The following is a 26,632-nucleotide window of genomic DNA, read 5'->3' as shown; positions in this document are numbered from 1 at the left end:
ATTGTTCTAAATCCTTCAAATATAGAAGAAGCCAACATTTGTATGTAATTAAGAGAAACAATGATATCATCACACACTTCTATATTCATTTGACACACTTGTACAAGGATAAAATGGTCATGTATAAACTTTTATATATATATTTTTTAAAAAGATAATAAAAAATAATATTAAATGAATATAAAAAATTTATAATCAATTTTCAATTAAGAGGTGTGACTTTCACATGAGTATTTACTCCCAAACATTTGCTTTACTTCCTTGTGTAATCATCACAACTCATTGCATATATAATCACGCATCTCAATCTAAAATTTATTATCCATCCACAACAATGCCTACTAGTGAATTCTCCATTCAACTTCAAAATTTCTTATTGTACTTATTTTCATTTATGGAATTACTCTTTCTCATATAAACTTAGCTCAAACCAATCACCATATGCCACATTCATAATAAAAGATATTAAGTATGGTTACCTTTTCACATACCTCATTCATCTAATTCATTCATATAAAAATATTATACCATTCTTTCAAAATTATGATGTCTTTAATATATAATTTGTCATACCTAATTTATTTCAATGTATCCCATCTAAATCTCCCTTTTTCACGTAATCGTACAAGAGTTCCTCCCATCTAAATATTAATTAGATAATTAAAGAACAAAATTTGATTTGAATAGTCCAAACATGTAAGCCTTTATAGCTCAGTGGTAGAGCGTCAGTCTTGTAAACTGAAGGTCTGTAGTTCGATCCTGCATGAAGGCACCTTTAAAAGATTTTTCTTTCTTAAATTTTGAAATTAAAGTTTAATCTCCAAAATTATTTATTTAATTAGTTATTCTCCTCATTTACAAAATAGTATAAGTATTGAAGTTAATTGATACAATTCCTTAAATGAATTATACATGATACAATTTGTGAGTCTATGGATGATCTTTTAGTCAAAGTTGTTTTCTATTCTTTTTAAGTTCAAACTAGGTCCGAACTTGTATGGAAAAAAAAAGGTTGTAAAGAGCATTTAATTTGATGTTTTTTGTTATTTTTTTAATATTTGAATTATCCTATTTTACAACTTATTTATTTATTTTTTCAAAGTTTTGTTCATTGAAATTCAAAATATTCTTTTTGGGTCATAATACCATGTTGAATATAATAAAATTAGGTATTTAATCTTTCTTGTGTAACAAATACACATAGAGTAATGCATTTATAATAATGAGAATGTGGGCTAAACCCAAATACAAATGAATATGTAAAAATAACATAATTAATATAGAGATTATGTTTTTCTCATTATCATAAAATGCAATAATCTAACACTTCTTTTCAAGATCGTGCATATAAATCATATTTATCAAGATTTTATAAATATAATCAAATATTGATCCCTGTAAAGACTTGGTGAAAATATCTGTTAATTGATCATGAAGACTCCATCGTTGTGTCAATATGTGTAGAATGGCGGAGATGATAAAGGTCACATGAGATGAACTCCAATGCAATAAACAAACAAACAAAATTTGTAAAAGAAATAACACAATCAAGAGAACGAGTTAGACGATTAATGAATAATATGTTAAAGGGACCCAAAGACATAAAGAACAATGTCAATGGTTAAAGATTGAAAAATATTAACAATATAAACACCATGAGATAAGACCATAGACCCATCAGTCATTCTAACCTTAGGTAAATTACTCGAAGAGGATAAAGAAGAAAACAAAGATTTATTACCAGTAATATGATTTGTGACACCTGAGTCAAGAACCCAAGGTCTAAGAGAAGAAGGCTGAGTTAGGATAACAAAAGATATACCTGTGCATGCAACAAAAGTAGTGAAACTAGAATTTTGACGATCATCATACCATTTAGAAGTCTATTGAAAAGAGAACATTTGTCTAAGCTACTAGAAGAGGTAGTCGAAGAATCCATGGAGAGAGAAAAAACCATAAAAAACTAAGGTTCTTCAATCAAGATAATAAACACAAATCCTCAAATAGGAGAAGGGGACGACCTTAGTGTAGTTGATAGCTACCAGATGAAATTCAATGAAGATTTGTCACTAAGAACTAGTGTTTTATGACAAGAACTAAGAGATCCTCTCTCAATGAATTCAAAATTCAAATATTAACTATCAAAAGCTTTAGGTTCTAGATACCATGTTAAGAAGTAGACTATAAGCGTAACTCAATCCTACAAAACTGACTTGTAAGGTGAAATTTGCATCCATTTATATACTATAAACTGATCTTATTTCTAGTTGATGTAAGACATCCAACAATCTTGTCATATGGATTTGTGACCTAGTCTATGCTATAAAAAAGAACTATGTCTAATAAGTCACATAAACATGACTTAGTTCCTTGGACCCAGTAGATCCTGAACTATTCTTTCAAAATCTATTGTCTAAAGCATATGACAAGTACAAATCTCATAGATCTAATTTAATACACAAATCTTATGGAAATAAAGCATATTATCATGAATAAATGTGCGTTGATGAATAATATGCATTGTTGAATATATGATGTGTGAAGAATGTTGTTTAATTTTGTTGATAGGGGGAGCAATGTGAATGTTAAACCCAATCCCTTATGTGTTTGGTTTTCTATGATGACAACAACATATATGTTTCCATGACAACAACATAAATGTTTCTTTATGTTTAAAACATATATTGTCTTAAATGTTTGGTTTACATACTTAATATGGTCATACATGTGTTTACATTTGTAGTATGCATACTCATGTTTTCAAATGTTAAAATCACTTGCACAAAGCATATATGTATGAAGTAATCGATTACAATGGTTATGTAATCAATTAAGTTCATCAGATTAGCTAATGCTTAAACTGTGGCAAACTACAAGTTTTAACCGATTACATTATATGTATGATCGATTAAAAATCGTGTCTTTCCTAACACCTATTTGCAATGTGATGTGATGAGTTTTGAGAAGAAAAAGTTTTCAAAATTGACTAAGTGTAATACTTAACCGATTACACAATTTCCTTAATCAGTTAAATCTGATACACATTGAAAATTGTTTTCGTGATAAGTCTTAACTGTCATAATGATCACATTTTCAAAATGTTTTGACTTACAATTTATGTGCAATCGATTATATTAATTTCTTAATCAATTAAATTTGTTTACACATTGAAAATTGTTTTCGTGATAAGTCTTAACTGTCATAATGATCACATTTTCAAAATGTTTTGACTTACAATTTATGTGCAATCGATTACATTAATTGCTTAATCAACTAAATCTATTTTAATGTAATTATGGTGTAACTCTGTTAAGTGTGTAACCGATTACATTATTTTAGTAATCAATTAAAAAGCGTTAGACATGTGGAAATCTATATATTGACGCGTAGCACTCTGCATTAATAACTTTTGATCATTTGAACTTTTAAATCTGATATAAGAGAGTCAAGAAGAGATTTTACAGGTGCGCTGGTTCTCCAAGAATCAAGATACGAAAGATTTGACACTTTGAAGGATTCTTGAAGGATTTCTTAGGACTATCATTGGCTAATCAATCATCTACACATTGAGGTGTTTTCTTTCCATATCAGTACCTTGTTTACAATCCATAGATTGTGGTTTCCCTGTGCGTGTTGCCAGGAATAGAACATGTTGTTCTTGTGACTTTGAGAAGGGTCTCAAAGGGGTATTGCAGAAAGAGGATTGTTCTTTCTGTAGTGTGTTTTCCTGTATTAGATTTGTGAGTTAGTGAGGAGATTATATTTGAGAGTTGGTCTCTGTAAGTCTTGCTGTATTAACTCAAATCTTTATAGTGGAAAGTCTTTTAATGTCAGGTTGATTGAAAGTGACTGAATGTAAGCATTCAGGCCAAACCAACATAAAAATCTGTGTTTGTTTTCTATCCTTTGACTCTTTTAGTGCATTATTTTCATTATTATCTTGTGTTTTAAAAATCATTTTAAAGATTTTCAAAAAGAGAAAAAAAAAGCATTTCTATTAAAAACCAATGGGTGTTGCTCCCTCCACCCCCACACATCTCTTCCTCCACCTCCCCAATTTTCTAAAATGCCAATTATATCCTTCTAAAATGACAATTATATCCTCAAAAGTTAAAATTTTTTATTTTTATTATTTTAATATTTTATTTTATTTAAAACTTCTGATTTACTTCCCTCTGCACCTCTTCCTCTCTTCCATTTCTGTTTACCTTTCTCTCTTCCGTCAAGCTTCTTCTTCACCGTTTATCATTTTCTCTTCCGTCAAGCCTCATCAACGTTTAAAAACTAATCATATATAACATTTAAAATTATAAATTTAAATATAAATTACTGTAAATAAAATACAAGTTAGTGTGACACAATTGGAGTTGCTGTCAACTAGAAAGTGGGGTAAATAATTTTTGGAGTACAAGAAATAAGTACAAGTCTCAATCTTGCAGGTGTTTTCTTCCAAGCTTGCGAAAAAAAATTTGAAACAAACAAGAAATTGGCTTCACGAGGTTCCATAATGTTGGAGCTTAATTTATTTCATGGCCAAACTACGTAGGTAGACTAATTAGCGGGAAGAATAAAATTAATGAGCAGAGAAGCACATGGGTGAGGGGTTGTAATAAGAGGCCGTGGTCCCGTGACTAGTGTCTGGTGCACTCTTTCTATAATAAATTTACCTCCATTGAAATCCGTTAACGGATGTTGAGATCCGTTAACGGATGTGGAGATCCGTTTAAGGATTAATATTTTAAACTTGGTGTAGGGAACAATACTCCTGGACGGATGACATCTTTCAACGGATGTCAACATCCGTTTAAGGCAAAACGGATGTCGACATCCGTTTCGCCTTAAACGGATGTTGACATCCGTTGAAGGATGTCATCCGTCCAGAGGCAGTGTTCCTTTTACGTTTCGTTTTTATTTTACTACGTTTTACGGCTCATGCAAGGATTATAGGCTTAGATATTAAAAGGATTATTGGAAGTATGGGAAGGGTTTAAGGTTTAGGATTATTGGAAGGATTATGACTACGTACCTGGAGAGGAACTACGACAAGGACACTACACCACAAACGCACTGCACCACGTAGTGCACCGAGAACAAGAGGAAGATTGCTTGATAATTCTTTTCACGATTACCAAGCTTTGCAGAAAAATATTTTACTCATACAAGGAACTACGTAGGTTATCAGGTTATCAGTGAAATATGATATAAATGAATAAAATTAAAAAACAATAATTTTAAAAATAAAATTTTAATGAGGGGCAAAATAGTAAAGGAAAGGTGGAGGAAGGGGCAAAATAGTAAAGGGGAGGTGGAGGAAGAGATGTGTGAGGGTGGAGGGAGCAACACCCAAAACCAATTCACCCCTATTGGGAAGAGAAATAGACCTAACCTTTCTTACAAATTTATTGTTCTATACTTAGCTTCAATAATTACTTTTGGCTCTAATCTTAACGCAAATTGATCTTTTTCTAAGATGACGCTGTCTTTGCTTCTTCGTTGTGATATCCTATGATGACATTTGTTGGATGATTCTTCATCATTTGTCAATACATTTAGTTGGTTCTCTCTCTGGTCATTTAACTAGTTTTCAAAAGCATATATGTTTGTCTTTGGCATTTAACTAGTCTTCAAAAGCATATATGTTTGTCTTGGGCTTTTGCGGAGTTTAAATCTGCAAAAGAATAATCTAACTTTGATAATTTATTGAACTTACAACAATAACTTATTGAACTATTGAAGTTTTCGATTCCATAAGCCTTAAAAGTTTTAGAATATCTAAAAGAAAGATTCTTTCATTGAAATCAAACTTTCTTAAAAAAGAAATATCGAACTTCGTATCATCTTTCTATAATTGATGGGGAATTTTATTTTAAATTAATAGTCTAATTCTATTTTATAAATAGCAAATAATGGTATAAATTTGCATTTATCATTGTTTGATTTATTTATTATATAAATCTATTTTTACGTTTCAAAATACCATTAATTATGATAAGTTGTTTCTGGAGTTGCAAAATTATAATTAATATAAAGGCTTGAAAATTTTCTTTTCGAATTCTCCTCCGTGATAGAAACAATTGATAAAACCTTTTTCATTTGAAACATGTTTACAAATTCTGAGAAAGATTGTGAAAAGTTTCATCCTTTCAAGAATTTTAGTAATGTCCATATAGAATAGAGGTCTATCATAACTATATTGTATCATTTTTCTTCAACACCAAACAAATCCAAATGAATAAGTTTAAGATGTTTTTATGTAGAAAATGTATTTAATACTTTTAACTTTTATACCTCCTTGATCAATAAGATTGTTTGTAAATAATATTACTAACTAAACTTTTACAAGATTGTATTTTTGCTAATTTGAATATAACTTCAAACTCGTATGCCAAATCTAATGATTTTCTTTGATAGTTATAAAAAAACATTTTATCGAAATTTTTAATTCAATGATTAACTAATATTATAATATTTAATGATAACATGGGTTATTTTCTAAAATTCTTATTAAAAACCCTAAAACACATATGCCACAATACCTATATTTTTACTAGCTTTAACCGTGTATATTAACATGTAATAAATTGATCAAAATAGGACTTCTTATAGTACTCTCAACATACCTAATTCAAGATATATTTGAGGAGTTCATAGATTCTTTTTTTTAATACTTTGTTTTCTTAAAATATATAAATAAATAAAAGTATATATAATGAAAAATGTAACAAACGAACCGAACAGCACGCTCTCTATGGGCGCGTAGATACAATCGCGCGTAACGAAGTGATGACGAACATGGAGTAGGCGCGCGTTGAACTCGACGTATACCACATATCATTGATTCATGGGCAATTAATTTGACGCAGATAGCACCGTTTGCAGTCTGTTATGGCATAACCGGTTTCTCTCTCTCCGAAGGTTTGGTCCATGATTGCCCCTATTTTTGTTTTCGCTTTGATCCTAGGAAGGAGCACTCTCTCACTAGTCCTTGTCAAACAGTCATTCATTCACTCGCTAACCTTTCAATAAATTCCAAACCCGTTTCCTCGGCGCGTAATTGCGCAATTCCATTTTCTCCGAGATCGAAATTCCTTTCGCGGTTTGCATTATTTTTTTATCATTTCATCGACGTAAAAATGGCTTCTCCATTGTCCCACGACGTAGTGGTAAATAGTAATTGACATTATATTATATAATACAGTAGTATTTATTTTAAACTTTAGCATGGAATGGATAAAATATATGCGTGTTTGTTTTGTTTGATTTTGCGAGTGTAGGATAGGTACAGGACTAGTGACCAAATATAGGGGAGTGACGGAGGAAGGGAGGTTGGTGGGGTTAGGGAGCGAGTTTGGATTGGTTTGGTTTAGTTTGGGTGGTTCTGGATTTATATAAGATGGCTGCTTCTTTAGAAAAGGAACAGAAACAAAACCAAGTTATTGGAATTATCGAAGAAGAGAAATTGCAGAAGCAGGAGAGTAAGAGCAGCAATAAAATCACACGCACGCAAGTGGAGAGTGGCGAAGGGGAAAGAGAGATGACTCCTACGGCTTCCAATTCCATGCACAGGTCTGGTTCGAGGCCTCAACTTGATGTGAGCAAAGCTGAGATTCAAGTTAATGAGGAGGAGAAGTATCCAACCATTTTGTTGCCTAATCAATCTGATGATTTGTCTCACCTAGCACTTGACATTGGAGGTATATATATCTAAATAATAGTTGTTGTTTATTAGAATTAATTCATAGTACCACATTTTATTTGGTGTTTTTTCTTGTTTTTTTTGTTGAAGTTTAATGTGGCCATGTATACTTCATGATATTTTTTTAGTTCCTTTTGATGGCAAGTGGTTTTTGTTGTGTTTCGCTTTTGGAGGGAGTTGAGAGTTAGAATTGACAATTTCTGTTAGTATATTACAATCTTTTGAGGCCTCCGTTATTAAACCTATCACTCTTTTATTAGGTTTTACACCTGGTAGTGTACCTTATTTCTGATGATTTCATGTTGTCCCTTGAGGGCTCTGGTGGAGAAAACAGAATAACTAAATAAAGGGCCCATCACAGTTTGAAATTTTTTTCTTTTGGGTTCTTCACAGTTTGTTTTGAACTTAAGGAAATATAATTGGTAAATTGACTCAATTCTGTATTAATTCAGGGAAAGTAAATGGCTCGTAGCCTGTGGAATATGTCCGAACTCTGAAACTTAATCTTATTAAATCACGTGCAGGATCTCTGATAAAGTTGGTGTACTTTTCAAGACATGAAAACCAATCAGTGGATGATAAAAGGAAGAGAAGTGTAAATGAGCGACTGGGGTTTTCTAAGGGTAACAGGAGAAGCTACCCTATCCTTGGTGGAAGACTACACTTTGTAAAGTTTGAAACGAGAAAGATTAATGAGTGCTTGGATTTCATTCATTCAAAGCAGCTTCACTGTGGTGGTAATAGTGTTGCTTAGTTTATTACATTAATCAGTCTCTTCTACATATTTGTTCTCTAAAATAGTGATGGGCATTCAATATCATCCAGTAATCTTCTATGTGTTAAGTCAATTTCACTACATTATACATATCTAAATACTTTTACACAGGACCGAATGAATTTATGATTTTTGAACTTCTTTTATTGGCTATAGGGTTGGAGCCATGTTACTCGGATGGTGTGACTGACCAGAATGGCATAATTAAGGTAACTATTGAGTCTCTGACTGTTATTTATGTTTTTTCACATGATTCAAAAGCTATATTCTGTTTTATTTTTCTAAATATATCATTTCTTCAAATGATCAATCATAATTTATTTTAGATTGCTCATGAAAAGCTGTATCCTTTTGCTATTTATCTCATCTAGATGTAGTTATTGCAAAAGGGATAACTATTTTTATTTGTCTTTTTCACTAATGCTGTTGTTGAAGTACAACACTAACGAATTCATTTTATGGCAAAGGCTACTGGTGGTGGAGCATACAAGTACGCTGACCTTTTCAAAGAAAGACTTGGAGTTAGTCTTGACAAAGAAGATGAAATGGACTGCCTTGTGGCTGGAGCTAACTTCTTGCTTAAGGTGGATGCTTCTAATTGCTTGTTTCACTTGCGTTTTATTTATGTCAGCTGAGCTAGATAGGATCAATAGATTGTCTTTTGAATTTGTACTCTTACTCCTAATTCAAATAGACAATAAGAAATAAAGATTTAAAGAAACTTTAAATTTGCTTCTTTTTCCCATGTTATTGTGTATTCTCCTTGTTTTAAAGGTAAACAGCCAATTGACTATTACTTTGTTTTCCTTCTTGACATTGTATGGTTCTTGCTACCAACCTAGATCTGATTGAGAACTATGTTAATCCTTTCTGTCATAGACTTGTGGTAGTTCTTCTATCTCTTAGTTTGGAATATGTCACCAGTAAGTTTTATGGTAGTAATAGTTTTTCTTGTTGACTGATCTGTATTTTTTCTTTTCACTGTCAATAATTTCTGATTAGAAGTTCTACCACTTAGTAGGCAATTCGTCATGAAGCTTTCACACACATGGAAGGCCAAAAAGAGTTTGTTCAAATTGAACCCAATGATTTATTCCCTTATCTTCTGGTTAATATTGGATCTGGTGTTAGTATGATCAAGGTACAATTTTTCTTTTTTCCTGATTTAATCAGTTTCCTTATCGCTTTGGATATATTCTTCGGTAAAATTAATCAAGCTTCTCCCAAAGGTTAAAATTAACTTCAGCTTCTTATCTTTTGGAGAAGTTAAAAGAGGAGTCTCTTATAAAAAGTTGAGGTACGAATACGATGATTTTACTTCTGGGAGAAGTTTGATTCATTTTATCTTCTAATTTTCTTCTCTTATAAGTATTTATTGAGAAGTTTATCCAAATTGAGCCAAAAGACTAACATGTTCTTATCTGGATTTCTAATTTCTGTTGATATAGGTTGATGGAGATGGGAAATTTGAGAGGATTAGTGGGACAAATGTTGGGGGTGGTACTTATTGGGGCTTGGGAAGACTTTTAACAAAGTGCAAGAGGTCATTTTCATTTGACTTGTTATTTTATATATTGCTATTTTTGAACTATTGAGTATTAACAAGATGATGAAATGAATTTCAGTTTTGATGAGTTGCTTGAGCTGAGTCAGAAAGGAGATAATAGAAGTATGGACATGCTAGTTGGGGATATATATGGGGGTTTGGACTATTCTAAGGTAAATTTTTTCTGCTATTATTGTTTCCCTATAAAATATTCATTATGCAGTGAAATTGTTCTAAATTAATCAACTGAGTGTTCCGGGTATAAATAAACCATACTAGATTGGCCTATCAGCTTCCACTATTGCTTCAAGTTTTGGCAAAACGATATCAGAAAAAAAGGAGCTTGAAGAATACAGACCTGAAGATATATCACTTTCTCTTCTAAGGATGATTTCATACAATATTGGTCAGGTGAGTTGACTACTATAATTTTACCATCTTTCATACATACATATATACTGTCTCATTCATCTCATTCTATTATTCAATTCCTTATTTAAAATATCAAGGAACACTTTTATAAATTAGACGTGTAAAAGTTATGTTCTTCGTACTTAGTTTATTGAATATTGTCAAATTTCACTTAAAATTTGTGTGGGTGATGGAAAAACAAAAGGATGCAGGGGTTGTTTGGGGAGTTTGCCCTTATATAACATCAAAATTCAGGGTTTTAACTCAAATTATTGATCCCCTCTGGATCAATTAGTGGAAGACTAACGTTTTTAAAGCTTTGAGCTTTAGGTGGAGACTTATTGATGGTCCTATTGTCTATTCTCTCTTAACATGCAAGAGCTCTTTGAGCATGACCTATGGACAAGCTCATTCTACATTGATTTGAAACTCAAACCTTTGATTGGAAGAACGGGGATCAAAGAATTAAATTCTTGACTACATAGAGTATGATGTGATGGACTGCATAGAGGGTCATGAATGACGTTCTATCTGTAGCAACACTAATAAAAATGACAGTTGAAAGAATATAGTTTGGAGAAGCTTTTGTACAAATGTAAGCAAAACAAGATTTTTTTTTTTTTCATTTAATCATCCAACTTGTATTTACAAAATTTCAGTCTAGGTCTTTGAACATTTGGTAACTTTCCCTCTCAAGATTTAAAAGATAATAGATAGATTTTTAAATAAGATTTTATAGATGTAGTTTCTGTTATTTAAATGCAACCTAAAGAAAGCATACAACTCCTAAATCAAAACTAGTCTTGGTGACACATGGAAGCGTTATTAGGCATCCATCTTCAGTAATTATTACCTTCTATTCTATTTTTTGTTCTTCTAGAAGATACCCAACCAGTGTTCTTTTCATCTCTGTAGATAGCTTACTTGAATGCATTGCGGTTTCGGTTGAAGAGAATCTTTTTTGGTGGATTTTTTATAAGGGGTCATGCCTATACCATGGACACTATTTCTTTTGCTGTACATTTCTGGTACATAAAGACATAACTAGATTTCTTTTCTTTCAATTAAATTACTGTATTTATTCATTATATTATTTCTCGTTTAGGTCAAATGGAGAAGCACAAGCAATGTTCTTGCGACATGAAGGATTTCTTGGAGCTTTAGGTGCATTTATGAGTTATGAGAAGCATGGTTTAGATGACCTCATGGTTCATCAGTTGGTGGAAAGGTTTCCAATGGGTGCTCCGTATACAGGAGGCAAGATTCATGGCCCACCACTTGGAAATTTGAATGAGAAGGCAAGTGATAGGGATTGGAAATTTCTAATATATACTGGAGGCTTGGTTAAGATATACGGATAATGTTTAGATGTCTTTCTGCTAGACTTCTTAGTTAGGAATTTAGCACGTTCGGTTTTGCTTAGCTTTCCACAAAGACAGCTTACAAAATAGTTAATCCTAACATAACTCTCACGTCAATTTAACTCAAGTCAATTTAATAGGGTGTATTTTTAGGGAGCATCAATTCTTTTACAATCAACAAGGTCGTCCCTTTTGTGTTGGACGTTAATCTTGAAGTTTCAATAATATAATAGCTTAAGTAATTCCACTGACAAGATTCTTCTAGAATAATGTCAAATGTTTTTACCTGTAATCATATTTGACTGAGTTGGAACAATTGTCTACCATTTTGGATGCCTACTAAAGACAAAATGTGTGGAACATGAAAATGGATGATGGAAGTACCTCTAAATATCTGGCATCAGATCATAAATTGAGAAGGTAAGAGTTAAAAGGTAATCTACTCAGAAGTGCATGTTTCATGTGCTATAATTGTTTAAAATAAAATAATCAAATTCTAATTGTAGAATTGGTTACCCTCTCCTCACACACATTTTCCGCTCATTTTCTATTTCCCACGTTGATGCAAGTGAGTATGTATGCTAAAGTTTAGTTTGAGTTATTGTTAGGTTGCATTTATTTCCTGCAAATTCTTCCAGATCATTATGACTTTGATGTCATCAATAATTATTTGCTTAAGTTCTGAAGTGACTCAATTGGTTAGAAATTTATGATTTAGAGTTTTCAATGCAGATTTCGTGGATGGAGAAGTTTTTGCGGAAGGGAACTGAGATTACTGCACCTGTGCCAATGACACCACTTGCTGGAACTACTGGACTTGGGGGTTTTGAGGTTCCTTTGTCAAAAGGAAGTACTCTGCGATCTGATGCAAGTGCTCTAAGTGTCGGTGTTCTCCACTTAGTACCAACATTGGAGGTGTTTCCATTACTAGCAGACCCAAAATTGTAAGAATCATCACTGAATGGTCCGAGATCATTGGTTTAATCTTTTGGTTTCCCATGTTTTTTATTTGTTTTGGTGATTTATATTGCTAAATATGGCAATAAAGCTATGTGTGTTTGCATTTACATCCATACTTATATATGCCATAGAAGTCAGCAGTGTGGCTACAGAAGTGCTATAGCATAATTGAAGAGTCCAGTGGAGGGGCTGCCATCTGTTTCAATAGCGGAGCTGTTCTCAATGGCAGCCATTGCAACCCAATAGCAGCACAGCCAAAATACCAGATTTTTGCATGCTATAATGGTGCTACTTCAAAATAGCATCGAACATCTATTTGCTTCTTTGAAACAATGTTATTTAGGTTATTTTTTGAGTAAAATTATCATTTCTCTCCCTTTTTCTAATGGATTCTTTGCTTCTGAAACATAGATAGTTTTTGAAACCCTTCTTCCTTGACCATTCCACTATAAAAGTTGCCTCTGTTTGGTACCCTGTTCTTTCACACTTTCTAGGACCTTTTTTTCCTTTGTTTTGCTCGCATTCTTTTATCTTCCTTTAAACTTCCTCTTTCACATTTTACTAATGTTCATCTGATTTGTTATGTTCTTCTACTTCATTATCTGTGTGTGATAACTGTGACTTTATTTTTTGGAAATTGCTTTAATTTTCTTTCTTTTGGTTTTACTAATTATATATAGTATAAATTATTTTGTTAATATATTAATAGTTAAAATGTCAACCTTCTCACCTGCTACGTGGTTTCAAAAGCTAGAGGTTGTGCATTGTTATCCAAGATGGATAACTATGATATATATTAGTTTATTCTATGAGTAAATCTTCAATATCAATTTTTTTTTTTCAAATAATCATCAGACTTTATCCTTCACATAAGATTTAAAAGTAAAAATCGGTCCTCTGTCATGACAAACCACTCCTATGACTTATGTTTGTGAAGTAGTTACTGACTATTGTTTGCTTCCTCACTCATTGCTTTTGCCAAGTGATTATATATATGATATCATAATTTACCTTCATTTTTTTTTAATCAAGTATTGAATTCCCCTTTTTACAGGTATGAACCAAATACAATTGACCTATCAGATAACAGTGAACTAGAGTAAGGAATTTATTTGTAATTCATAGATCATAGTCTTTCTTCTTAAGCTAACAGTTTGTATCTCGTGTAGATATTGGCTCACCATTCTATCAGAGCATTTGTCAGATCTTGTGGACAAGGTAATCAATTTTTTTGAAAGTTGGAACACCTGGTGTTCATGCTTATGGCTCTTTGTACTCAAATGTTTAAACACATTAAGATTAGACTTATAGGACACTCTCAAGTTTAAATAATATTTCTCTTATAGTGTCATTACATACATTTGATATATATACATACATTAATTGGATAAATTTGGAAATAAGCATTGTCTATTCTAGGAAACAAATCCCTGAGATTGTGGGATTGATATACTAGTAATAAAATCAAGATATAACCAATATACGAAAATTAAAAACAATAGGAATCAAATCTGAAATTTCCTAAAATATTTCGATACTCCTCAAGCTGGTGAATAAGTGTTCTCCATTCTGAGTTTGGATATAATTCTCTCAATTATTTTTCTTCAGCCCCTTGGTATGTCTACAAGTTGTCCTTGATTAGACACATGGAGTGTAAATCATGTCACCATCAAGCTTTTCTTTGATAAAATGTTTATCAAAATACAGAAGAAGGGATGATCGTGGTATTTAGGCCAGTGAGAAAGGTTCTATGGGTACATGAGAATTTTTCAAAGGATAGATAATTTGTCAAAGAGTAAGGTGGTTTAGTGGATCTAGTTCCTTTTCTAAGAGCAATCGGGAGATCTAAACTCTGGTCTACTTGTGCAATAGGTTGTATAGAAGGGAGTTCATTACTAGTAAGATCATCACAATTTGTAGAATTAGGATTTATAGGGTCAGAAACATTTACCTTATGTGATATAGGGTTGAACTCTTGAACATGAGTAGATCCTTGAATGACCTTTCCTCTTCGAGTATACACCAAATTTTTTCCAAACTTTATATCATCACGTGATTTAATAACTGACCTTGCAGATTTAGGATTTTGATCCACCTCTATTCCCTCCCTCTCTACTTCAATTTCAATGGGATTACTCTTTTAAACCTCACTTTTTATCAAAAAAATAGATTTGGGGATATAAAAGGCTCATTATCTTCCTCTCTTAAACTCTCACCTCGAAGATGAGAATGATTAAAACAGTTAACGTGCCCATTGAAGGTGACATCCCTTGACACAATTTTTTGGAAGGAGGATGAATGCACTACCCTTTTTGTGTGACAAAATACCCTAAGAAAACACATTTAGTAACCCTTGTGTCAAGTTTTCCCCTTTGCTGTTTGTGAACATGTACATATGATACACACCCAAATATTCTAGGTGGAAGATTAAGTGTATGAGTTATGTGTGGATGGAATGAGTGTAGAACTTCCATTGGACTTTTTAAAGACAAAACAGTAGAAGGTAATTTGTTAGTTAACTAAGTGGAAATAAGTATAGCTTCCCCCTAAAATGTTTTGGAACATTATTTTAAAAAAGTAGTGCTCTAGTTTGTTCTAGTAAGTGCTCCTTTTTCCAGCTAATGACTCTATTTTGTTGGGGTGTGTATATACATGAGGATTCATGAATCATCCTTTAGTTTTAAAAGAAAGAATCGAAGGTATGATTGAAATAGTCTTTAGCATTATTAGACGTAATTTTCTTAATAGTAACCGCAAATTGATTCTTAATTAGTGACACAAACTGCATAACAACATAGCTGACCTTAGATTTGTGTTTAAGGAGAAGTCATGCCCTTGTGCAATCATCAATAAAGGTGATAAATCATTTGACCCCTGAAATATTAGGAAATTTAGAAGGACTCCACACATCAATATGAACAAGATGAAAACCTGAAGTGCTTATTTCATTACTCATAGGAAAAGGTACACATTTGTGTTTAGCCAGTTCACCTCACAATGAAGACTTTGTAGATTTAAGTTTTTGAACAAGGAAGGAAACAAAAGCTTTATAACTTGAAACGAAGGATGTCCTAGACGACAATGTACCATCTGAATCTTTCTGTTAGGAATAGAGTTTTCAGACATCAAATATTGACTCTTAATGGAAATATTCAGATCTTCCATGTACTAAACATCATTTCATTCTCTAGCATGTCCAATTGTTCCCCCCACCCCCAATTTGTTGTTCTGCAATATACAATAGTTTCTATAAAAATACCACGTTACATGAGAGATCTTTGATAAGTTTTTGTATAGATATAAGGTTTGTGGACAATTTAGGAACATGTAGCACATTTTTAGAATTATGGTTGGGTTTTTTGCACATCTCCTTGACCAACTGCAGTAATCATGCTTACATCTGCATTGGAAATTCTTTTGTTGCTAGGACACAGGAAATTTGTGGAAAAATATATAGGAAGAGGTGTCATATGATTAGTGGCTCCAAGGTCTAAAATCCTTTAGTGCATGAAGGGTGTATTTGAGATGTTAAATCCAACCGAAAATGCTAACTTACCATAATATGTCAATGAACACATGCATGTAAGTTGAATACATCCCTCCTTGAATTTCAAGAACAGCAACATGGGAAAGAACAACAACATAAGTTGCTTTACCTCCTCTCTTTTGAGGACCTTCTTTGTATCCCAAATCTTTGCTCCGGGGTTTTCCATGCAACTTTCAACAGTTGTCCTTAATGTGGCGTGGCTTGTTGTAGTAAGTACCCAATACTCCTTCGTTTTGTAATTCTTAGAGCTTGTCCCCATTTCCCATTTCAGCCATTACAATCATGCTCAAGTAAGGTACAAAGAGAGAAGAATGAATATGGACAATATGAATCTTGGAGCAATGAAAGCTGCGTTTTTAGGGTTTTTATGCTAGTCTCAGGACATTCATATGATATATATACATACATTAATTGGATAAATTTGAAAATAAGCACTGTCATTCTAGGAAACAAATCCCTTTGATTGTGGGATTGATATGCTATTAATAAAATCAATATACAGCCAACACAACATTAAAAACAATAGGAATCAAATCTGAAACTTCCTAAAATATCTCGAGAGGCACACTTGTGCACATGATACGAAACCAAGAGAGAATATAACCTTAGCTTCTAATAGTATGCCCTTCTAAAAGAAATTCATAAATCCAAACACCAGAAAACAGTAAAGCTTTCCAAATTCACTGCATTTCTGTACTAAAAGGTAAAAGTCTGCAGTAAAATGTTACCTGAGTGCCTTAGAGGCCAACAGGAGCACTATATTACCGTAATAATTGTGTATATTCCAAACGACTTGAAGAGACTTTTGGTCACTGGTCTTAATTAAAACCTTACTGACATAGTGTATATATGCTTTTGCATAGTGGATGATTCCACAATCCGCTGAAGGTAACAGTGAGGCTTATCAATAATCTTGCAGCAGGATACTGTTAAAATAAATAGCTACGGGTCTCAGAATTAGATATACAAAATGGTAAGAGGTGAGCTTGTCTAGCACGTGAACCTAACAACAATGAATGATTGATATGCTATATGCTGAAAAAAATTATTTTTATGTTTTAGATTTAAAATTTTTCCCAAAATCAGTTAGATCATGGTGTGTAATTTTTTTGTATAATTCTTATATCTTGAAACTTCTGTTTGATTTGAGAAAATATTTTATTTTCATTCCTGTTATACTAGCAAATACAAAGCTACACTATTTTGCTTTGTTCCTACTTTTGAAGATTTGTGCTGGAAATATTGAAAATAAAAACTTGTTTTTGAATCTTTAAAATAGGAAACAAAGTGAAAACAAGACCTTCATTTTATTATTGGTGAAAAATACAGATGAAAGCAAAATACTTTCCCAAACTAGACTGGATCTTAGTTATGCATTTATCTTGTTGAAGGGATACATTCAAACGTTGGCTTTCTCAGTTTTGTGTATAGTTCCATCTTCTAATGGATCATCTTGTTGGAGGTAAACTGTGAAAGCCAAATTATTAGACAGTAGTTTATGATTGTGATATTCCCATTTAAAACATGATAGGCAGTAGCAAGTGAAGGTGGAACTGATGATGCCAAGAGAAGGGGTGATGCTTTTGCTCGTGCATTTTCAGCCCACTTGGCAAGGTAATATTGACTTAACATTCCTGTTTTGATGGCTTACTTTTGTCATTGATGCATGGTAACTCTGCTTATCTTGTTGTGAACTTATTAAGTACTATTTGAGAGAATTTTTGTGTTGTCTTTAATCAGTTGGATTAGTTTTAAAAATTTATTTTGGGTCAAGTCCTCTTGTAGCATATTCCATAGTTTTTTATACTCATTAACATAATACAAAGTATGACAAGCATGTCAAATTTTCTAGAATGGGTACTTGAGCTCTGTCTTCTCTATCCCACACCCGCACTTTTAATTTTGTATCATGTGAAGAGAAAGGCCTATGTGTGCTTGATGAAAAGTTACAGAAATTGTACTGGATTATTGGTTCTTAACACAACATTCTTTGAAAGTAAAATATTTTATGAAATTTTCAACCAAGTTGAGGAAATATGGTATTAATTTTAATGTAAAATTAAATTCAAATGTCCAACATAACACGTTGCTAATCAAATAATTGATGTAAGTTAATCCATGATGCTTTGGTGATAACTTGTGACTTAAATCTGCTCTTCAAACCAAGCTTCAAATCTTGTTTCTAGTACACACAACAACTTCCCCACGAGCTTGAATCATTCCACGTCAATCGTATTTTTCCTCAAAAGAACATAATGAAAGAAGTTCCCTCATTTGAATCCCTAAACTAAATTTCTAGCATCAAATAGGTTTATGAAATGTCCCGTGAAGAGGAAAGAAATTTAAGGAAAGGAAGTAAGTGGAATGGAAACCAAAGGAACATAAATTGGTAGAAATAGAGTAGAAACAGGGACTGTATAGTTGAACAGAAATGAAAGATAAGTAGAGTGAAAATTGATTTTTTGAGATTGTTTAACTTTTTATTAATAATAATTTTTTATTATTAATATCATGTTATTTAGTTATTCTATAATAAGATAAGAAAAAAAAAAGAAATTTCAAGCTCCCATAATCAGTTATGGATATCTCTATAATCAGTTATGGATGTCTCTATAATCAGTTATGGATGTCTCTAACCAGATTATGAAAGTTTAAATCAACTAGTATTCTACGATTTTAATCAAGTATGGTATGTTACATAGCATAATCGATCATATCCCAATTTCCACGCATATCTTCAACTCTCAATGGAAAAAACTTGACACGAGACTCACTACTTTTTTAAAATTATTGTTATATTCTTAAAATTCATTGACTTGACATAAGAATAAGCTTTTATTTATTTTTATTCTTTTATAAAGAGTCAGACTATACTTGGCATGAGCTTTTTTCAGTGATCAAATATCTCCACAAATTGAATAGGTTGATGGAGGAGCCTTCGGCATATGGGAAGTTAGGGCTCGCCAACCTCTTGGAAATGAGGGAAGAATGCTTGAGGGAATTCCATTTTGTTGATGCCTACAGAAGTATAAAGCAGAGGTATTCACCTTTTTTCTGTAGAAAACGATAAAAATGGGGTCTTTACCTGTGTTTGTGATGTAGCTGAATCATCTTTTAAGTCCCTTATTATGTGTACAAATTGTCCTAAAGCAATTTTCTTAGCTAAACGGGAATTAGCTGTTGATGTGAATATAAAACAAGATATCGTATACTAGGTCACTGAAACCCGTGTGGATTACAACCTTAACTCTTTCCATTAATGAATGGACATATAAGAATGTTAAAGTTTCATTTACTTGGTAAATTAGAAGAAAGGGGAAATCACGGTTCTTGACTCTTCTGCTGTGCTTCCTTGTAATTTCTTTCTCCTACTCATTCTCCTAATACTATTAGCATATATAGAGTTACCATCAAGAGGCTAAAATGGAAATCTAAGTCTATTTTTATTATTTTTCTGAGGGGACTGATTATTCTTTTAAGATGCAAATGAAACCTCTTGTTTGGAATAAAATATTCATCAAGATTTGTTTGATTATTTTTCTCCTCAAGTAAAAATATCTTGATTTTTCTTATATGTATCCAGCCTTATTCATAGCCCATTGATCCTTAAATTTTGGATTTTTAATGTATATATTTTATTTATGCCCTTTTGGATTTAGAATGTGAATCTCAAAACAAAGTAGAGGGTGGCTTGCATGTTGCTCATGCCATGGGATCTGGGTTGGACGTCGATCATATATACACAGCCTAATGCTTACCCACAATAGAAATGGAGCTATTACTATTACGTAATCACATGACAAACTTTTCTGTTGTGCTAAGGCTCACTATTTTTTTGTAATATATAAATATTCTTTCTTTAATAAAGAAATCCATGGAGAAAATGTAAATTTCATTTGATGACATTTTCATGCCTATATTCTATGGATAATTTTCTACATTTTATGAAAACTTCATTTGTTTCGATTGTGTGTAAAATAGGGAAAATGAGGCATCGCTTGCTGTTTTACCTGACTTGCTGGTGGAACTTGATAGTATGGATGAGGTAATCTTCTTAATCTAGCATGTTGGAATTGGGAGGAGTCAATACTGTTCTCTCATGTATTGTTTTATGATTATGATTGGGGTTGGAAGGACTAGTGACAAAAGAAGTCAGGAAGGATGATACTGCTCTAGTATCATGTTGAGGATCAAGAAGAAAATTATATTGAATTTTGTGTATTGGGTACACACATGAGTGTTCTTATTTATATTTATAATGAAGAAGAAATATAATAATAAGGAACAAAATCAATATCTAATAATGCAAAATATTTGGCAAGATATTTCCTCATCAAATCATATCATATCTCTAACTTAACTAACTTATATTTGTAACAAGTGGTTTATCTAATTAATATTATATCCTTGCAAAGAAATTGTGTTTGACAAATTCATTATTTTGGGTGATAGTATAACTGCATGAGTTAGCTTTATGCTGGTAGCACACTGGCTCATTCATACATAAATATCTAGTATTTTTTGTTCTGCTAGTGGTGGTACAACTGTATTAGTTAGCTTTATGCTGGTACACACTGTAATTTTTTGTACATAACTATGTAAGTATTTTTTGTTCTGCTGGTGGATTAAACAATCCCAGCTTCTAATGTACTTTGAAACCCTCCTTTGTTTTAGGAATCAAGACTGCTTACACTAATTGAAGGTGTTCTTGCGGCAAACATTTTTGACTGGGGATCTCGTGCATGTGTGGATCTCTATCATAAAGGAACTATTATTGAAATTTACAGAATGAGTCGCAACAAAATGCGTAGACCTTGGCGGGTAAGTGAGACTAAACATGTTTGTTTAGGTAGTTGATGGTTCAATACTAACTAATTATTTCTAATATAGGTGGATGATTTTGATGACTTTAAAGAGAGAATGTTAGGGGCCAAAAACAAGAAAAATTCTCGGCACAAGAGAGCTTTACTTTTTGTAGACAACTCAGGTGCTGACATTGTTCTAGGGATGCTTCCTCTAGCTAGGGAACTCCTCCGCCGGGGAACTGAAGTAAGTTGACTTCCTATATTTTGGAATTTTGTATTGGACCAAAAAGGTTTTTTTTCTTTCATCTTAAATCCCCCTCCAATACTATTATCATTATTAATAATATTAATAATAATAATAATTTGATTTGAATTTCAACTATTACTACAAATAATTAATTTAGTTTTCTAAATATGTTTTGGTAATAGATGAATCCACAGTTCGTAGATAATATTGATATTCATTGGTAGCCCTGTCTCAAATGTAAAATCTTCCTACTTTTTGGTGTGGTTTCTTTATGAATATCGTGATTTCATTTTTCAAGTAAACTCTATTGGTTTTTGTTAGCTTGACTGCTATACAACCCTGGCTGATGCTTATAACTTCTATGTTACTGCAATAACTACAGATGTGTTCTTCCAGGTAGTGTTGGTTGCAAACTCTCTTCCTGCTTTAAATGATGTAACTGCAATGGAGCTTCCTGACATCATAGCTGAGGCTGCCAAGGTTTGTGTAGTTTTGTTCTGTGAACACTAATTTGGTCTGTTACATTTTATGTTTTAGAGCTCCTTATAAATTTCATGTGAATGTCCTCACCATTCAGACACCTCTATTTGTTTTAGAGATCAATGTTGAACATGGCTGCCATTAAGTTCCGTTTGTATTTATGTTATAGAAAACTGTTAACATTTGCCACATTGGCTAAGAATATGGTATGAATACTCATAATAAGACTTGGACAATCCTCCACTTTGAGCTGGCTTGGTCCCTTCAATTAATTAAGAATTAGTAAATTATTTGAACACAAGGAATTGAGATACAAAAGTACTGATATTTCTGTTAAATGCAGGGTACTACGCAGGAAAGTGAGGTTTTTATTGTATAGGCTAACTCTTTTATTTTGTCTATTCTTACAAGTAAGTTTTTGCATTACTGTATGAAATGGAATAGGAATATTTATATTTAATTATGTAAACCTTCTTTTACAATTGATATAAAGTGATATGGCATTCACTTGATTTCAAAAAGAAGAACTCATTTTGTGTTATATGTATTGTCTATGAAAGGGTTGTTAAATGTCTCCAGTGCCGTTGACCTTGTTATGGGGCCCCACTAGCATGGAATAGGGTCAAACTGCTCCTTATTAGGTTTTGGCCTATCCTCCCCTCTTGAGATGACTTTTGAGAGTTCCATCTTAATCTAATTTTAATATGATATCAAAACATATTTTCAACCATAGTGTTTGATGTTAATTTCTTGGCAAGCGTAACAATTGAAACAATTGAAGTAGTATAGTTGATAAATGAAGTTGTCACCACAGGAATTTGCACTCATTTAGACAATTTGTATATTTACTATTAAGGACCTAAGAATTTTGGATTGAAGGTTGATGTAAAGAAACTAACTACAATCATAGCATTAACACAAATGAGATAAATGAATTTCTATAGTTGTTGCAAGAACCTGCAAGCATATAAGGTAGTCAATAATAATATAAAGTGATCCTCGGGCTTGGATTTTATATACTCAACTCAATAGCCTTTAAGAATCCATTATACTCAAATCCTAATTCCTCACTATAAGATTCTAAACCTTATTGTAGAAACATTAATCCATTAGTTCTTCTTTAATAGATGAATTTTATGAAGAGAAAGTGCTACAAGATTGACCAAGACATCAAATATTATACTAAAATGAAATCTCTTGGTTGTTCAACCTTAGGTTGATTGCTTTCGAAACATTTTCTGTTGCAATTCAACATACATAAATTATTAAGTCATGCAACATGAAGCACAAAGATAGAACATTTGCATCACAAAAATTGAGCAAGAAAATGTATATCTTGAAGTTGAAAGTCTCTTAAGTGCTCTCCACATCTAGTCCATGCACCAAAATCCCCCTACCAATGCGTAAGTGTTTTCTCTGGTAGCAAAGTTTTCCTTTTTTTCCAATGTCTATAAAGTAAATTTTCGTTTAACGACTTTGATGTTTCACTAAGTGAAAATGGCATGGCTTTGGACTTTTTGAGGGTTTTTTTATTCATCTCATTGAGTGAAATCAAAAGGTTGAGTTGTCATTTTCAAGTGTCACTCACTGAATGAGTAAGCTTCTCGCTAGTGAGACATCCCAGTAGTTACTTCCTGCTTCTCAAGTCTTCGAGCTCCTATTTTTCTACCAAAAATGTGTGATAGTAGCCTATTGAACAATGAACATAGATGATTTTGCTGTAACAGTATATAAATTCACAAAAATTGAAAAGAAAAAGTTCATTGCATGAATGCAAATGTAGATGTTAGAAAAAAGTACGATCATGTAAGTAATCTCCACACTTACCATTGGACCGGTCCTGCTATTCCTGCAAATTTTACAATGTGTTGTCTCAAGTGTGATGGGTCTTTTTTTATGTCCTACCTTATTTAAAGAATATGGACAAAATACTCCTTATGTAAGGCTTTGGCAATGCTTTCTTGAGTTTACTTTTGGGGTTTACTTGTGCTCTTGCTCATTTCTAATCAACCTCGTATTCAAATTCTATTTTTTGATTTCACCTTGACCAAATCATCTTTAAGTGGAACTAATTCTTCTAGTTTACAGCATTGTGACATTCTAAGGCGAGCTGCTGAAGTTGGAGGCTTGCTTGTTGATGCAATGATTAATACTTCAAACAGCTCTATAGAAAATTCATCTTCAGTCCCTTTGATGGTTGTCGAGAACGGGTGTGGTAGTCCATGTATAGACTTAAGACAGGTCAGCTCTGAGCTTGCTGCTGCCGCAAAAGATGCTGATCTGGTGGGGGCACTCGATCTGTAGTTGATAATACTACTGTGGATCTAACAATTTCAAGGATAATTATTCTAATTAAGCTTTTTTATGCAGTTAATTTTGGAAGGGATGGGTAGAGCTCTTCATACTAACCTCAATGCGCGGTTTAAGTGTGATGCTTTAAAGGTAATAGTATCTGGTTTACAGCTATTACTGCAATTTGATGAAATAATCTGGCATTTTCATCATTCGGTTTTTGGTCGAATATCCTTGATTTAATGCTTGTCTAAACTTTATTGTCGTTTTTTGGCTCGTGTCGAGGACTCCACTACTTGTGGTTGTTGCAGAAGTGATAATCATGAATCAATTGCATTCTTCATATGCGTTATCTTTCTCACCAGCAGCATATCTAGCATTAACCATGTTTTCTTCCAATGTCCTTATCTTATTTTGTTCAGCAAAGAAGAATATTATTATATAATAATGGTACCAGAGGTATCTACAAGTGTTAGGGAATAATAATAAACAATGAATATGGTGTGTATATATGCAATGCAATGGCATATAAATAGACTCTAGCGAGACATAAAAAGTCTCCACCGCCTATATTCATCCATAAGTTCATCCAAATACAACACCCTAGCATGTTCCATTTTTTATCTTGTTTTACGATCCAAAATAATTATAAGGTAAATAATGTGGACTTTGATTTCTGCCTCCATCCATCAATTGCGTCCATGTTCCCTATTATGCCCACCATCTGTTACTGGTATTCTTTAAGCATAGTCTCACTTGAGGTTGAACAAGATGGAATATACCCTCTCACACACATCCACGTATAGGAAGTAATTTCCTTCATGTTTGAGTTATGATCAAAATTTTCATCAGAGAACACACTTGTTTCTATACCTCATTTCACGTTATAGCCCCACACAAAATCCATCCTATCCCTTTCCCTTCCTTCTAGTTATCTATAACAAAAAATTGCTAAGTATTCCATGGCTTTCTGTGGCATAACCCATGTTGTACCTACCAACTACAAGCAAATCATTCAATATCTCATGACTTTCGTCACATGCAAACAAAATGTGGACAAAAGTTCCCTGCTTCTGTCGACAAAAGTGACACACCCCGCACCCCTTTTCAAAGTTGATGTCTCTGTTGAAAAAGTTGCCCGGCGTGTCAATCAATTGTTGAGTATTCTCCAGATGAAACATCGTACTTTAGGTGGAAGTTTAAGTGTTTAAGTCGCCAATTTTGTCTTTATCAACCTGACCACCATAACTTAGCAGGAGAGCAAGCGCCTCATATGTTTGCTTTGGCCAAGAATTTGTCGCCATGACCTCATATGCATTCACCATAGCCTTGTCGTTGTGATTTATAATTATCAATTTCACGAGCTCATTTTTTATGCCATTGTTAATCTGGGTACAATACTTGATCACTTCTATCATTGTTATGCTTCCACTGCTTAATTACTTACCACATTCTGTTGAAAAAGAGTGGTCTGTTTGATACTTTTTTATTATCCCTTCTACCTGTATTTATTTATTTATTTTAAATAATTTTGGCAGCTTGCGATGGTGAAAAATCAGAGATTGGCTGAAAAATTGGTTAAAGGGGACATATACGACTGTATTTGCAAATACGAACCTGTTAGTTGAAAGCTTCTGTGGACGGGGTGATTCTATAATTTAATCAGTACTAAGACCATTAAAGAATCGTCTGGGTGTATAAATTTCGCCTTATGCTTTTTGTTTCTATGCACAGTGCAAATCCATATTTTTCCATTACTAATTGTGTACCGGAAGCTTAGACAAAACTTTGGGGAATAATAGTGTCCAATATAATTATAGTTGTTCACTCCTTATTTTATTGTTAATTTTGTAAGTTAGTACAATGACTCGTTGGATTATTTAAAATCACATTGAATTATCAGCTACATTTTAGATAAATGTTCATAAATTAAGCTCTGCGCCGAGGAATTAATTAATTATGGGTCTAAAACTTAAAACTTTAGTTTTTTATGGAATAAAAAATAAAATTTATGTTTAATTTTTCGATTTATTTTGTTTTCAGGTAGTTGTTTAAACGAGTTACATAACTTTAGAAACCAATGTTAATCAAAAGTAATTTTGTAGAATTAAATTCATTGAACGTTTATCTTACTGTTTAGTTTGGCTGCTTGAAACATCGTCTTTTATGGAGGCCAAGGGAGTAGTGCAGATATACATAATTTATTCACCCGTTACTAACTTTGCAAAATTTTAGATGACTAAAATACATAAGTGCAAGCCTTGCAAAATTTTAGATGACAAATAGAAAACCTATGAATGAACTTTTTCGTAAATATTTTTTTAGAAAAGTAAATAAGTTGTTTTATAGATTAAAATTAATTTATATATTAGTTAAAAAAATAGAAAAGTTATATTAAAGATTTTCTACTAACATTTTACGGAGAAGTATTTTTCCTTTTTAAAAACTACTTGTGAAGAAATTTGTTCAAAATGTTACTCATGTGTAATATTTTTGTTTTTGTTGTTGCTAC

The 26,632-nt window shown here is 32.5% G+C and overlaps 1 protein-coding gene and 1 non-coding gene across 4 annotated transcripts; both read left to right on the top strand.

Moving 5' to 3' along the window:
* Nucleotides 1-700: 700 nt before the first annotated feature.
* TRNAT-UGU (transfer RNA threonine (anticodon UGU)) lies at nt 701-772 on the top strand. The gene has a single exon. It is a non-coding gene; the product is annotated as a tRNA-Thr (tRNA).
* Nucleotides 773-6,755: 5,983 nt separating this feature from the next.
* On the top strand, nt 6,756-26,026 carry LOC124834079 (pantothenate kinase 2-like). 3 transcript variants are annotated; one of them, XM_047308685.2, is made up of 23 exons: nt 6,766-6,915; nt 7,275-7,694; nt 8,221-8,433; nt 8,628-8,680; nt 8,939-9,055; nt 9,493-9,612; nt 9,920-10,014; nt 10,097-10,190; nt 10,297-10,428; nt 11,344-11,456; nt 11,534-11,726; nt 12,522-12,733; nt 13,804-13,848; nt 13,919-13,967; nt 17,828-17,910; nt 19,219-19,335; nt 20,278-20,341; nt 20,971-21,117; nt 21,187-21,345; nt 21,745-21,828; nt 23,917-24,111; nt 24,199-24,270; nt 25,659-26,026. In XM_047308685.2, exons 2-23 carry the CDS (start codon nt 7,394-7,396, stop codon nt 25,746-25,748), a joined length of 2,748 nt encoding a protein of 915 aa, XP_047164641.1. In that variant the 5' UTR covers nt 6,766-6,915; nt 7,275-7,393; the 3' UTR covers nt 25,749-26,026. The 3 variants fall into 3 exon arrangements, with proteins under 3 accessions (XP_087962358.1, XP_047164641.1, XP_047164640.1); XM_047308684.2 differs by having other exon boundaries at nt 6,773-7,163; XM_088106232.1 differs by lacking the exons at nt 24,199-24,270; nt 25,659-26,026 and adding an exon at nt 22,172-22,238 and having other exon boundaries at nt 6,756-7,163; nt 23,917-24,047.
* Nucleotides 26,027-26,632: the final 606 nt, after the last annotated feature.

Source organism: Vigna umbellata, chromosome 2 (genome assembly GCF_029865625.1).
Source record: "Vigna umbellata cultivar VRB3 chromosome 2, Vumbellata_1.0, whole genome shotgun sequence".
NCBI lineage: Eukaryota > Viridiplantae > Streptophyta > Magnoliopsida > Fabales > Fabaceae > Vigna > Vigna umbellata.
The sequence above is the reverse complement of the archived record's forward strand: the minus strand, read 5'-3'. Positions and strand labels throughout refer to the sequence as shown.